At 39.8% G+C, this 14,674-nt stretch overlaps 2 protein-coding genes across 3 annotated transcripts in view; one reads left to right on the top strand and one right to left on the bottom strand.

Moving 5' to 3' along the window:
* Window positions 1-3,407, bottom strand: part of LOC140934037 (uracil-DNA glycosylase-like) — a 5,025-nt gene extending 1,618 nt beyond the window's left edge. The window contains exons 1-8 of the mRNA XM_073383719.1: window positions 3,041-3,407; window positions 2,890-2,941; window positions 2,217-2,260; window positions 1,882-1,936; window positions 1,526-1,568; window positions 1,019-1,107; window positions 660-724; window positions 132-245 (exon numbers count right to left, since the gene is read on the bottom strand). Coding sequence (XP_073239820.1) covers window positions 132-245; window positions 660-724; window positions 1,019-1,107; window positions 1,526-1,568; window positions 1,882-1,936; window positions 2,217-2,260; window positions 2,890-2,941; window positions 3,041-3,340 — 762 coding nt within the window. The 5' untranslated portion in view covers window positions 3,341-3,407. The remainder of the gene's footprint in view (window positions 1-131; window positions 246-659; window positions 725-1,018; window positions 1,108-1,525; window positions 1,569-1,881; window positions 1,937-2,216; window positions 2,261-2,889; window positions 2,942-3,040) is intronic.
* Window positions 3,408-3,498: 91 nt separating this feature from the next.
* Window positions 3,499-14,607, top strand: LOC140935614 (MICOS complex subunit MIC60-like). 2 transcript variants are annotated; one of them, XM_073385180.1, is made up of 10 exons: window positions 3,499-3,623; window positions 3,791-3,837; window positions 4,407-4,436; window positions 6,312-6,585; window positions 6,969-7,374; window positions 8,310-8,590; window positions 9,293-9,585; window positions 11,509-11,713; window positions 12,876-12,997; window positions 13,775-14,607. In XM_073385180.1, exons 1-10 carry the CDS (start codon window positions 3,549-3,551, stop codon window positions 14,478-14,480), a joined length of 2,439 nt encoding a protein of 812 aa, XP_073241281.1. In that variant the 5' UTR covers window positions 3,499-3,548; the 3' UTR covers window positions 14,481-14,607. The 2 variants fall into 2 exon arrangements, with proteins under 2 accessions (XP_073241281.1, XP_073241280.1); XM_073385179.1 differs by having other exon boundaries at window positions 8,307-8,590.
* Window positions 14,608-14,674: the final 67 nt, after the last annotated feature.

The raw sequence follows: 14,674 nt of genomic DNA, 5'->3' as shown, positions 1-14,674 counted from the left end.
TGTGGGGTAATGTTAATGCAATGTGTTTTTAATCTTCCCTAGACAATTTGGTGACCAAATCATCTGCAACAAAAGAAAACTACTGTAAATGTGAACAATTGTGGTAGCTGCAGCATTAAACTAACCCATACCTTGTCAATAAAGCTGCCTTTCTTCTGAGCATATGAACCCCAAAGCAGGAACACCACACTGCTGAGGTTGGAATTTATCCATCTTATCACAGCATCTGTAAATTTTTCCCAACCCTAAAATATTATGTTGAAATTCTTCAGAGAATAATATTTCCTAAATATATGTAATGGCTGAATTAATGAAGACATATCAGTAAGTTGATTTTTAGTTTAATTGAATTTCATGGGTCTTTTTTATATTTTTTAACCAACCTAGCAGAAGTTTGGGTTATCCTGTTTGATCACATGATGTATATGTTGTGGTTCAATTTTATCCTTGGTTCAAATTTTCTTTCCTTTTGTTTGAAACTCATTATCATGTTATTATCATACATTACCATACCCAAAAACAAAAGAAAAGAAAATTTCAACCAAGGATAAAATTGAACCACAACATATACAACTGCATAGTTTAATTATTGGGTTAGAATATACTAGATAGTTTAACTACTGGTATAGAATGAAAAAAATACGTTAGTTTTACTGTACCTTGTCTTTATGTGAATTTGCTTGTGAAGCAACAACTGTTAAGCATGCATTTAACAACAGAACACCTAAAGAGGAGGACATTAAAAAAAAAAAAATTTGTTGCATCAATGATTTCTTGATTTATTAATTAATTATATTATAATGGAAGGCCATTGGCCAAACCTGGATTGAGCCAGATCAAATCAACCCCTGTAACCCTATCCCTAAAAGCAGGGTTCATACAAAAAATTGGAACCATTTTCTACGGACTTTTCAAGGACTTTTCAAGGAACAGTGAGTTATGTGGTTGATACAATCCAGGTTTTGTTGATGCCTATAATGGCATGTAAGTATTGCATGGCACTGTTCACTGTACCTACCCTGCTTAGCCCAGCCCATCAGATACCCATGCTTGGGTGCTTGGAAATCTTCAATGTCATTGGTCAGCTCCTTGTAGATGTTCACTAAACTATAGTTTAAAAGATGCCCATAAACAAATGTCTACATGTATACCTGCCTATTATATGCATACACTGTACACCCTACTGTACACAACATACACCAATCCTATGATATTTTCTTGACCAAACCAAACTCTTACCCGCCAAAAAATTAACACAAAGAGGTATGGTATCACGTGCTTTCCCTCTTCTGGCAAAACTACCCACTGCATGCTAGACTTCTACCCATGAAAGGATTAGTTTTCAGAAGAGAACAAAGGAGAAACCTAACATGTAGAATAAAGTCTGGTAAATTGATTAGTCATAAATTTCTTAGGTTTGAAATTAGAGGTTACTCTTTTTCGTCTACTTTAAAATTCACCTATATTTCTGGGGAATTGATCTGCAATTTTAGCAAGCCTCTGTACAGTACATGTTTCAACTTACCTTGGTGGTATAGCAACACCAGGGGGAACACTGAAACATAGCCCTGTTATAAAAAAAAAACAACAAACAAACAAAGAAAGAAACATTATTTGTACAAATGCATTAAATGTACAAAGTGAGAACAAAAGTGACAGATCCAAAACTTGATCCAGACCTAATATCCTGAACAAATAAAGATGATGATAATTATGATGGTGAGATAATGATAATGATGATGCTGATGATGATGACAAGAGAGAGTAAGTGTAAAATGTTGATTGTCACCTTGCCTTGCCCTGCTTTGTCACAGGGATTTCAGTGAGGAAATTGTACTTTACACTATTTATTAACCACAGTGTTTATATTAAGAATATTACCATGTGCCTGCCTTGGTCCATGATAAGGGTCTTGGCCAATAATCACAACTTTAACCTTAGTGAAATGCAAGAAACAACATTCAATAACATCTACATAAAGTAGTGAATGAAAAGGGTGGTTGGTGCTTTGATACTCAGGCCTCCCTCTAGCTATTATCTTTGCTTCTCTTCAACAAAGACAAGACTTCATAACAGATAACAAAAAAACTATGACGACAGAGTATAATTTCTAGGAGCAAAAGGGCTGCAGTGGGGCAGGAGTAATTCTTTGCAATAGTACGGGAAGTACAAAATGTTTGACAAATCAGAAATCTGGCAGCACAAGCCTTGGGTACCTGTTTTATATTACACTGCAGAGTCCAGGTGAACACATCCCTTTCTGCAATGAAGAAACAAGCAATTGTTATTAGCAAGTCATCGTCAAGACCACAAATAATAATTATTATTATCGTAGTACTTGATGTAAAGACCTACCGGCCCAAAACGTCATGCTTAAACACCATGCTTCACTATGTGATTTTTTGGGGGGTTCGATTTGCTCTTGTGTCCTATGGTAGGAGCTCGGTGTTACATTCATAGAAGCTGTGGAAATTCCTAGCCCCCTGCCTATAGTGACAGCTTTGTTTGTTTGTGGCCCTGAGGTTTGCAGGAAGAAATCAGTCAACTTGAGATTCAGAGGTGAATCATACATTCTTCATGTCTAACATGTAAATGCTCAAATTAATGCCCCACCTCAAATAAGTGCTACATCCCTCGAGGTTAAAATAATTAAGTATGCTAGTGCTGCCCTTAAATTAAGCACTGTCCCCCCTAGTATCCCCACCCACCCCCCCACTCTTAACACCCCTTCTTATTGAAAAATGGTATACAGTATGTTTATCTTCAATGACCATAGAATAACATGTACAATCAGTGGACAATGAGCAATCAGTCCCAATCCCACCCTCTCCTCGCCCCGCCCCCCCCCCCCCCTGCTCCCAAAGTAAAGTACATTGTTTTCTTTCTTACCTGGGGGATAGACAGTCTTGCGAGATCTTTCTTCCTTTACAAAATTACAAAGCTTAAAACAGAAGAAAGTAAAGCGTTTAATTTTGACTGATTTTTAATATCGCCTCGAAAGCTTCAGCTTCACTATTAATTCCACACATCTTACGCTTACTTTCATAAAGTATTCCTTGCCAAACTCTGCCGCTAAAGCATTTCTCCAAGACTCTCCAAAATATTGAGGACTTTTATTGGCAAGTAGTCTCTTTTCTGCCTCCTTTCGGTTGGCTTCCATGCGTTCTCTCTGCTCAGGTGAGAGATTTGATACCGGCCTCGGATTCGACGCAGGCGAGCTCTGATCGTCTGTCTTGGAGCACTTGGTTTGGGGCGAATCTGTCGTTACTCCGGCATTTTCTGCGCTCCTTTTTGTGCCTGAGGTGTTAAAGAAACTGGAGATCTTTTTCTGATTGGACATTTTACCGTATTACAAGGTAAAAGTTTCAGAATCGAAAGATGAATGGCGACGCAAAACTCAAATCACTGATATCAACAAGTTGTTGTTGTTTTCCCGCCAAATTACCTATTACTTTTAGCCAATCAGAAACTTAATCAAGAGAAACCGAAGAAGTCTGGAACGAGTGTAGAAAAACTGTCCGCCATCTTGTATCTTGTACTTTGTGACAATGTTTCGAGTCAAAAGTACAAGGACCTCAGTGTTTCAAAGTGTTGCAAAGATATCAAGACCTACTCACTCAAAGGTTTGTAATCATTTTGCTTAAATCGACAATGAATGAGTGGATCAAATTTTTGGTTTCTTATTTTTAGGGCTAGTTTTAGCTAGGGACTTGATCTCCACTTAGCTTGAAGTTTACTAACTTGCAATTTATTTTCGACTTTTCTGCTCTATTTTCTTATTATTTTTAAGGGCCAAATATGTCCATCAAAGAAATCCTTACAATTGAAGTTACAAAGGTGTGTTGTAAACGGGAGTTGATTTCGTGGCCAACAGATAAGTGTCGACTGTCGACTGCTTGAATATCTCTAGACCTGGCCGGTTTCGGGCTATCAATATTCTAAGAGACTTGCACACACTCAAGTCTTGATCACATTCACATTCATCGTTTATTGCTAAATCAAGGTACTTTTATACATATTGGTAGCTAAATCATACGTGGGAAAATATAGTAGGGAATGCATGTGGTTTCCTTTCTAGTAAACACCCTAATTCGATTGAAAGCTTAAAACACTATTACACCTACATTACTTACGTAAATCCTGAGCGGCTAGGTTTGAGTAATCATTCCATCCTACACAAAATCTTATCAGTTTAAAGGGTGTAGCTTGTAACTTTTACGTTATTCCGATCGGAAGGCACATCTAACTATCTACTTTACACGATGCACATTTTTGCACGCTTGCTTACACAATAGGGATCATATTTCCGGTTCCTATCAAGCTAGTAATTGATCTATTGTTCACTCAAGATTAACAAGTCACGATTCATTGTACAAAGTGTCACGAATTCTTTATCTTTACTACAGGTGTAAATCAACAGCAAAAAATCCGCCCAAGTAAGTTCATAAAAACATGCGTAATAATACTTATACACATTACAATATTGATGTGTAAATAAACTAAATGGATGGTCTTTTTAGTGGGTAAGGTACACGTAAAAATCAGCCAAGCGTTTTCAGTTATCGTATGTAAGTCCAAGCACCCATAGAATGCAATTCAAGGTTGACCTCATGCTCTGATGATGCGAGTTCAGTCTAGTCATTTAGGAGTTCCCTTAGTGTCAATGTATTCAGCACAAGTTATACCTTGGGCTTGATCACCAGCCGCTGATCGGGAAACGAACCCTTGCTCCTCCCCCTGAACAGATGGCTGGATGCGTGGGTTTACTGTTACCAATGTGTTGTCTTTAGTATTCTGCCTACGTTGTCATGTTATTTACCCTGCTAGCTGAGTTGCTTCGATCTTTCCTAGATAAGCCAGGATCTTTTCTAGATAAGTCTGACTTATCTAGGAAAGATCAAAAGGACTCTGCTAGCCCAGAGGAGGAGCGAATAGTATCCCATGATGCACCTTGTTTCATGTTATATTATCACTGCGTACGTGACATATCATGATCACTACTCTTCAGCACGCGCGTAATGAACATCATGTAGTGCTCGATGTGTATGGTTTCCAAACATGTTTCGGTTCAGCAGCTTCTGCTTTTGAGAATATTGAGTTAGCAGATATTCATTGTGCTTTAAAGAAGAATTTCAACGTTACTTTGAAGGGTTACATTTGTTTCACTGGTCTGTCGAGAACTACTTGTGCGCTCGGTCGCAACTACAAACACAAAGTATGAGACTTGGCAACTGAAAGGTTCACCAGGAGAAACGAAACCATGACTGATCTAAAAAGTGGCTCCAACAAAACAGCCGCTACGCTGTGAAGGTAATTGCCAAAGGAGGATTTATTTCAGCATCGCGCTCAAAGGAGCTCAATTTACAACTGCAGTTACAAATAAAATTTAACCTATCGATGCGACAAACAATCCTCTGAATCTACCCGGTACTGACTCACGCAATCTTCAAGGAAATTTCCTGACCAGAATACTGATCTGTTCTTTTGAATAATTAAAGTTTCTGATATATATTTTTTTCAATTTCTGAGCAGGCTTGTTTAGCGTTGTACCTCGTTGTGCCGCTTGCATGCTGCGTGGCACCTTTGTCTGGGTTCCTATCACACTGAAACACACGGTAATATTTACCGCTCCCTGTTCTAATTAAAATAATTATAGTCAAATTCCTTTTAAAAATAACCACTATGAAAATACAAAGTGATTGCTTCGGCATAAAGTGCTCTTGAAAGCGCCCAACAGATGTAGCCTTCAGCAGGCTTTACACATACAACACATATATTATCACACATGGCGTTGAAATGTGATAAAAGATACGAAATTTCCGCCATCTTTGCTCGATAAAAAAGTCTTCAAAATGTGGGTACTTCTGGGTACTTCTTAGCCTGTACAATATTCAGGACCTCAATTTGCCGGCGTGAGGTCCACGTTTGGAAGACTTCAACATATAATCCAAAAAATCGCAAATATTCATGACCTTGTTGTGGGTCACTGAACACTTTGTGATAAGAAGACTAAGTGAAACAATGAAAATAAATGTTTCTATGTTGTAATGTCGCTCTTAAGCCATTGCAAATCGGAGAAGTCATGTCAAATAACAAAGTAATGCAATTTTCTTACTTTTACTGGAACACAAATGAGAAAAAAGGCGACGAGAAAACGACCTTATTTCACGATGGAATCTGCCATGACTGCGATATTGCGTAATGCATCTGGAAAAATGCATCATGGGATACTATTCGCTCCTCCTCTGCTGCTAGCCGGTTACTTGTTATTCTGCTTAAAAAAAGAACTTTCTGTATATCCTTGTTTCAAGGTCAACAAAAAGCTCATCAACCTGGAAGATAATAGGAGGAGTAACGGCTGTGTGCGGCGGAAGTCTGGCTGGGGCTGCACTAGGATATCATTACAGTACTGAATTCCGCCATCTGGTGCAGGAAAATCTCCCAGTTATTGAACCATTACTCAGCTCCTTAAATTCATATTTAGATAACCAAAATCAGCGAGCAGGAACAAAACAAACTAATGTTCAAGAAGATGCTAGAAAACTGCCATTTTCCAGTGAGCCTTTAAATCTTGGTGCTCAGAAGGTAAAGCAATAAAAATTATGTGACATCTGATCATTTTGTACAATGCATCTGTTTTGTAAAATTTAGAAAGGGTCTTGAAGTGTTCAACCGATTCAGCACCATCCGACAAAGGGAGATGATGTTGGGTAGTGTTGGATGGTTTGTTGAAATACACCAAACACTGTCCAACAAATTGCTTAGGAAATTTAGTCAAAAATGTTTCTAGACTGATTATGTCTTTGAAAACTTTAAACACAGCAACGCTTGTTTTTGCTACTAAATTAAAATATAATGCAAAAGCTGTTCGAGTGTGAAACATCAAAATATGGGCATGGAATGCATCTTCTCTGCATTTGCAATGCATGTGAACTTTGAGTACATTGCTTTACTTTTATCTTTCTTAGGATGATGCTTTTCCTCTCAAAAAACCTGCCAATTCTGTAGCTGGAAAGAAAGAGCCAATAGCATCGGTTTCATCAATTGATCAAACAGCCATCTCAGCAGTAGATCTTGCAATAGCCTCTACAGTGGAGAAAGAAGCTAGACAGGTTAATCATAAAACTGAGACCAAACCTGATTCTTCTCATGACACTGTAACTGTACAGCAGCCACCAAAAAGTGAGCGGGATAAGGTGGAGTCCGCGACAGCAGCAGTATCAGTGCTAGACCATATTGGAGTATCATCTATAGACCTTGATGTTGCTGCATCTGTTGAGAAAGAGGCTGATGCTGCGAAAGCAGATAAAATATCAAAGCAATCAGGGGAGTCAGGTGAAAAGGAGAAACAAGTTGAGTTGCAGGAAATTAGAGGTTAGGATAGCTGTGTTATTTGATGATTAATAAAGTTCAGATATAACGAACACTCTGATTGGTTGAGAAAGGGTGCTTATGAGGGCATAAAACACAGATCTAATGCTTTCGCAATACATGTAGTTGTTTTTTAATATTAGAAAGTAATGCATGGGAAATTTAACAGTTTCTTTATTATAAAACCAACAAAGAAGCCTGACTGTTTAGGAAGCAGCTGGAGCACTCAAGAAGTAGGCAGAAACAGTCAACTACTGTATGTCATTTGTTTCCCTTAAACTTCTTTCATACCCGCTACCTGTATGATTAATAACAGAACAGAGCTTATTCAACCATTTCAGGGTGTCTTTATTTGTTAAATAATGTAAAAGATAAAAATAGTAATGTGACCAGCAGATCTTTATGTTCATTTACAGTAGTGAGCCAATGGCAAGCAAGTGTAAATCTGTACAAATCTGATGTGAAACCAGCTAAGCATTTTGGGTTTTTATGACGTTGCTGTTAATTTGAGTTGTCTAGATGAGAGTTGTATGTAAATGAGCACAACTCTGCTTCCTGTTTTATACTGAAACACTCATGAGACACTATTTTGTTTTGAAGGGTAGCAAAGAGGAGGCAGTGTGGCTGAGTGGTCAGGACTGTTGGACTGGCAATCCGGCCTTCCCGGGTCCAAATCCTGCTCTGGCCACTCCCTGGATTTGATCTTGGTCGTCCCAATTTCAAATCCTTGGCAACACTTGAAAATAGCCAACTGGTTGCCTCTTGCCCAGTTGGGGTTTATAATCCTATTAGGTTCTATTTAAATTCTAGTTGCACTTTCCACAGTAGACAAACCTTTAAACCTTTAATCTTTAATAGAAGCTGTAGGTGGTGGAGAACTTAGAAGAGTATGATATGATACAGTAGTAACAGGTTTTTTTAATCCTTGAATGCAGCAGAAGTGGATACTAGCCTTACAGAAAAGGAAGTTGAAACAATGGTCGATAAAACAGCCATGGAACTCATGGTTCATCAGGCCCTTGCCAAATTACAAGCCATTGGTCAAGATGCCGTAGAAGCACATCAGAAAGCAGCAGGCGCTGTCAAAGCCCATGTTGAGCAACTCAAGGCTGCTTTGGCTCAGTCACAACAGGAAGGAAGTTTGAAGGATCTTAGTGATATGGTGCTGAATTCTCAAAAGGTTGCAACAGACTGTGTTGCTGCAGCCAAAGCTGCACAGGTATGTGAAACAATGTTTGTAGACCACTGTGGTGTCTTCCTCTGGAACTACAGATTTCTCAAAAAATCTAACCATTGCAAGAGGTTAGTCTATTTATCCAGTATAGTTGTTGTACTGTCTATGGTGCAGGTCAAAATAATACTATATTCAGGTTAACCTAGGCTGACTCTCAATTTCCTTTGTCTAGGAGACAAAGAGAAATTGAGAATCAACCTACTGTAAGTTAAAAAAAATTGACCTGAATTTAATTTTGACCTGTAACATGTACATACCTTTGTCACATGTTTTGCCACATTACATAAAAATTAACCTTTCACTCCCAAAGTAAATGATGGATCTTCCAACGCAGTTCAAACTTATGAGTTTCTGGATGAAATTATGTGATTTGGCCATCCAAGTAAATCCAATAGTACTTTCTTTAATTATAAAATGGAAATGAAATTTGGAAATTTTCGTCAAATTTTTACTTGTGGCCACTTCCAAGAGTGATAAGGTGAAGTAGCCCTGCAGAAGTACAAGAAAAGAGCTGTGTACATGTAGTTAGTAAGAACTGGAACATGCAAAAAGCTTAATGCTGCTCAGTGAATCTCCATCTGATGACTAACCACATAAATAATTTATTGTATGATAAAGCTGCAACATTATGGCATCCATACTTGTGTTTCTTTGGCCAACCCTCAGTCAACCCTTTTGTTTGTGTAGGTAAGAGTAAACGAAGAAGTAGAAAAGCTGCATTCTATGATCAAAGAAGCTGAAACTGCTGGTGCTAGTGAAGCAGGAACCACTGCAACGGCAGAAGCAGCTCGAGTTAGCTATGATGTTCAGAAAGCAGCTTTAGATATGCAGCAAAGTAAAGCAGAGGCTGCAGTGTTGGAAGGGCATCAGAAGGATTTTCAAGAAAGCAAAGAGATGTTTAAGAAAGAGCTATTAGACATTATACCTGGTGCATTGTCAGCACAAACTGGTGAGGGTGCTGTCAAGGACAAGAATGTCAGGTACATGCAAGTGTATTTCAGGGCTGTCATTGAGAGGCAGGGGCTGGGAATTTCCCCCAGCTACTATGAACCCGGCCCCCGGCTTCTTTCATTGGAAAATAGAAGAAAAATAGAACTAAAAGAAATCTCAAGCCGTTTTATTCCCCACCTTCTTGTTGTATTTACTCGGCAACTTGAAATCTTAGTGACATCCCTGGCATTTGGCAGAAACCCTCCTTTTTAGTGAAATACTGTCCTTAATTGTTTTTGTTTTTCTAACAAGTGAAAAGCACTTTAGTGCACAAAATGATAGGTTTTAAAATTGCATTTTTTTTTTACTTTTAAGTTACTTGCACATTTGTTAGTGTTGATAAAAAGTGCTGACTTTTTATGAGAGCTGTAAACAAAGTCACTTCTGAGAAAGTAAGTGAGATAAGATTTGTGACAGTTTTATTGTCTGAGCCAATCTTGTAAGTGCGAACTATAAATGTCAGATTCAAGTTGATAATTTATTCCTCAAGTCTGGGAATGCGACAATTAAAACTATCTAAAATAATAATTATTATTCTGACTTACTATTTTTAATAGTATAGCTACATGTATAATAGATAGTCAATGGCAAGTCAAGTGAGAACACGTTTGCCCTAATTGTGATTCTATACAGCATTTTTTTTTCACATGATGTCACATCCGCCATAATTATTGGTGTCCCAAAACAATGAAACGGCAGCCATGTTGGTGTCCCAAACCAGTCCTGTGGGAGTTAAACTTTTTCTTATGTTAAAACCTTTCTTTTGTGCCAATAAATTTGCATAGCTGCTGGCCACGTGAGTGAAAAGGCTCTATATTTTTTAACAGGATGTCACATCTGCCATATTGGTGTCCCAAAGTAATGCATCCGAGGCCATATTGGTGTCCCAAACCAATCCTGAATTGAGTCAAAATAAAAGAGTTATATTTTATTTGTTGGCTAATTATTAACAAAGCCCAGCCCAACCTCCATTCAGGAGACACGTCTGTTCAGGGGACACTTCCCTTGGCCCCAAGGGTGTCCCCTGAATAGAGGTTCCACCGTACTCTTTACAGACAATTATACAGGTAAATTAAACTCCTAAGTAGGAGAGGGATCTTTAAGGGGAAACGTTTAAACAAGCTTAATTGGAATTGTATGAGAGTTGAGGTGGTTGAGCCGGTTAAAAAAACTGTACAATTGAATTACATCAGTAATAGATCAACCGATGACTGTTTAGCTGAAATGGTTAAGGAGGCAGCTTACTTACGTATTTCCTTAGGCCCTTGGCTCCTAATGGGCTTAGGCTATCAAAAACATTCCATAACTTGGCTCTGGGTTGTTCTTAATTCACAAGATGGGTTGATGTTGGCTTTTCATCTATGCTTCTGCAACAAGAATGTTTCTAGATAGCAGTGCTGGCCCCATGCAAACCTATTCAACCAGGATGGAGGAGGTCCAAATAAGACCAGCTTCTACCCTTTGACCTGTCCAGCTTGGGTAACCATACCAGGAGCTAGTCATCTCGATGGCATAGATCTCCTGGTCAATGCCACCACATCATGGCAAGGAATGGACCATGTTGTAGAAGGAGCCAGTCCCGTGCCAGATCCATATTCAGGGTCTTAACCGAACAGAATGTGCTGCCTTTGTTCCACACATGCAAATGGTTAGACATCCTAGTCTTTCCTGATTGGGAAGAAAAACAGTAGACCCCTTCTCTGATCTAGCTCTTGTTTCACGTACGTGTAGTAGTCTCTGGCAGTGATAACCTCCTCTTGTTTACCTGTCATGGGTGGTCATGGGATTGGTAGGGAAGAAAGGGCACCTCGCGTGGGACCTATGAATCATTTGCGCCCATCAAAATTGGGTATCGCCATACGACCACTTGCTTTTCAAGCAGCTAAACGCTTTTGCATTGATCTTGAAAACAGATCCGAGTCGGTGTTATTGGCATATGCTCGCAAAAGGCTTGAGCAGCTGACCAAAGAACTGTCCAATTACCAGGCAGAAGAACAAAAGAGGCTGGATCATTCACTTAAAGTGCAGCGCGAGGAAGACGCCAAGTTAACTGAGCTCAAACTAAAGCAAGAAGCAGAAAGGATGATGGCTGAGTTTGAAACGAGCTTGAAAAAGAAGGTAGGAAAAATTGAATTGAAAAGTGGCTCAAAAGGTTTTGTTACTGTTAAAGAAAGGAGCCGAGACATAAACTTGACTCTTCTCGTCTCCTGGGCCGAGTTGTTCAAATCTGGGTTAAGATAACCCAGTGTTAGTGCGAAATTTGAATTCATATTTGAAAGCTTAAAAAGCATTTCAGTTTTAATTCTTTTTGTCTACAAGTTGATGATTGGAAGCTCTAAAATTAACAGAGAAAATTATCCGAGAAAATGCTTTTGAACACAACAAAAAGAAACCAGGGTTAAATTTAACCCTGGGCTAAACGCTAATCGGCCTTCGAACAACTGGGCCCTGCTTACTCAATTCGTTTAAAGTTGCTCCCGTAGTCGTCAAACGTTACATAACAAATGCAATAATAAATTCAAACACTTTATGTATCATCGTTAAATTCATGTACTGTAGGTCTGCAGGACTGCAGGAGCAGTCGTTCTACCTCTCTTTTGAAATAAATTTAGTGACTAAAAGACAACAGGATCGTGAACTGACACTACGGGACCACAGGAGCAGTTGACTAGTATTGCTTCAAAGAGGCCGGGTATTCTAAAGCAACTCGAAACAAACTTTGTTACTTCAGTATCCATTATCCATAATCCAGTGGTGTAAATGTAGTGGTAAATGGCATTTCCGTGCCGTCGTGGTCATAGATTGAGTACTTGTATATCAAACATGAAGCTGACCAGTAAACCAGCAGACTAATTTCCTGCTTCTTACACCGCCTACACTTTAGGAAACCTCTTTGTTGTTCAAATGCAAACATCGTTTTAGTTCTGACAGTTGTGGTGAATTTACAGTTAAGATCTTGTTCGTGCTTCACGAGAAAAAAAAAGTTGCCAATGATAAATCGCTAACTATAGCAGTGAGAGTGACAACCAACAAACCAATAGTGTTATTTAAAACGTGACGGAATACGGTCATCTCACCACCAGACCTTAATGATCTCGCGACCAAAAAGTCGATTGCCGACAACAAACTCACCACCATGAATTCGACTCGCCACTAGCTAATAACACTGAAATAGGTAACACACTTACCAAGGAGTTTGCCCACGTGGCAGTGCTAAGGCTGTGGGTGTAGCCACTACTGGGCCTTTTTGACGGTTGAACTTTAATTTCTGTATTCTCAGGAAGCTGAGTTAGCGGAAGTACATGAGTCAACCCTTCGTCAACAGCTACGTCGCCAAGCAGCAGCCTACGGTGATCATCTAGCCGAGGTGCTGCGGGTGCAGGCTGAAGAACTCGGCAACAGGTTTGTTTCACCACTCGTGCGTGACTATATCCTTAGAAACTAGCTAGCTCAAGCAAAGACGTTTTTGAGTGACGCAAGTCAACCGGAAGTGAGGCATTTTCCTTTTCAATATACCTTGAGGCTTCCAAATGTGTATTTCTAAGTGTTTTTACTCTTATAGAGACGATTCCCCAGAAAATCTTCACATACTAACTACTCAAGCATGCAAAACGTCCACTTCCGGTTGACTTGCGTTGCTCAGAAACGTCTTTGCTTAAGCTCCCTACTGCCCAGAAACTCTCCATCGGCGAACTTTCCCCAGAATGTGTTCAGGCGATCGAGAAGATCATAACCATGGAAACGCTTCTGATGCGATGCGGGTCGATCCAGATGACTGGGGAGATCACAATTGCTTCGATAGGATCACCTGGATAGCCTAGGTAGGCTGTGTCCATAACACTCTCTCCTCCGCAGAGGCTACCACTGGGTATTCCAATAAAAATAGCAAAAATTAAAAAGATAGTCAGCGCGCGCTGTACGATGGAAAGAGGGAAAAGGCGGGAACCTCTCACCCCTTTTTCCCTTTCCATGCCCCAGCCTCCCTCCAAGACAAAGAGAGAGTGCATGACGTGATATTACCTTGTGAGGTGATTCTGATTCCCATCCCATTCTAATTTTCTGCACATTACTTCCAATTGCCTTAGAAAAATTCCACTTGTCTCTTGCCGGAGACTTAAGGGTATAGTTAAATCCTTGGCTGGCAAAAAACACTAACTTGGCAATTTAACTCCTCTATAGACACAAGGAAGATTTACAGCAGAAGTTGAATGCTGAAAAGTCCGCCTTTGAGACGCAACTGAGCGGGGCCCTTGCTCATCTACGAGGTGTGGAATCAGTGGTAGAAGGCCGAGCGGATATCGAGAAACAGAATAAGCAGTCTCAGAAACTATGGGCAGCTTGCCAGTCCCTGGCTTCAGCTATTGACAGAGGTGTTGACCGCCCCAGTCCCCTCCTTGCCCAGCTGACAGCTATCAACGATGCTGCAGCTGATGATCCACTGGTTTCTCAAGTTTTGAAATCCCTACCTGAAGAGGCAGTAACCAGAGGAGTGTTGAATGAAGAAAACATAAGGCGTCGCTTTTACAAAGTGCGGAGATGGTGCCGTCGTGTGGCCATGATAGGAGATAATGGAGCGTCTCCTTGGACTCACCTACTTTCCTACTTTCAATCTTTCTTTATTTTCGATTCATTCGATCCTGTGAAAGAAGGGGAACTTGTTGATGCTGAAAGTGCGGACACTTTTGATCTTCTTGCGCGCGCAGATTATTACCTACGCCATGGCGATCTGGAGCTAGCCACACGATTGGTTAATCAGCTCCGCGGGGAGCCCAGAAATGTTGCGCGTGATTGGCTGATTGAAGCTCGGTTGTTGTTGGAAACAAGGCAGGCTGCCAATTTGTTGACTGCTTATGCCGCTGTCTTAGGAACAGCGGGCAGTGAATAATGTTCCGAATTGTTTAGAAAAAATAATTGCGAATGAACGTTTTGACAAGCTATCATTCAGAACATACTTTAACAATCCGTTTTACCACAAACTGGTGGAGAACAAAAATAAAGTTCTCATAAAATTGTTTTCCTTGTTTTAATTAATATTTAACACATCTATTCTCATGCATAAAGGACCGGTACGCATACCTT

Source organism: Porites lutea, chromosome 4, assembly GCF_958299795.1.
Source record: "Porites lutea chromosome 4, jaPorLute2.1, whole genome shotgun sequence".
Classification (NCBI taxonomy): domain Eukaryota; kingdom Metazoa; phylum Cnidaria; class Anthozoa; order Scleractinia; family Poritidae; genus Porites; species Porites lutea.
The sequence above is the reverse complement of the archived record's forward strand: the minus strand, read 5'-3'. Positions and strand labels throughout refer to the sequence as shown.

What these genes read in the sequence shown, in the direction of transcription:
- LOC140935614 (XM_073385179.1), top strand. Translation starts at nt 3,549, where the DNA reads ATGTTTCGAGTCAAAAGTACAAGGACCTCAGTGTTTCAAAGTGTTGCA. An exon ending in CTGCAGCCAAAGCTGCACAG is followed by an intron (nt 8,591 to 9,292) that starts GTATGTGAAACA and finishes TTGTTTGTGTAG; the next exon opens with GTAAGAGTAAACGAAGAAGT. An exon ending in AAACGAGCTTGAAAAAGAAG is followed by an intron (nt 11,714 to 12,875) that starts GTAGGAAAAATT and finishes CTGTATTCTCAG; the next exon opens with GAAGCTGAGTTAGCGGAAGT.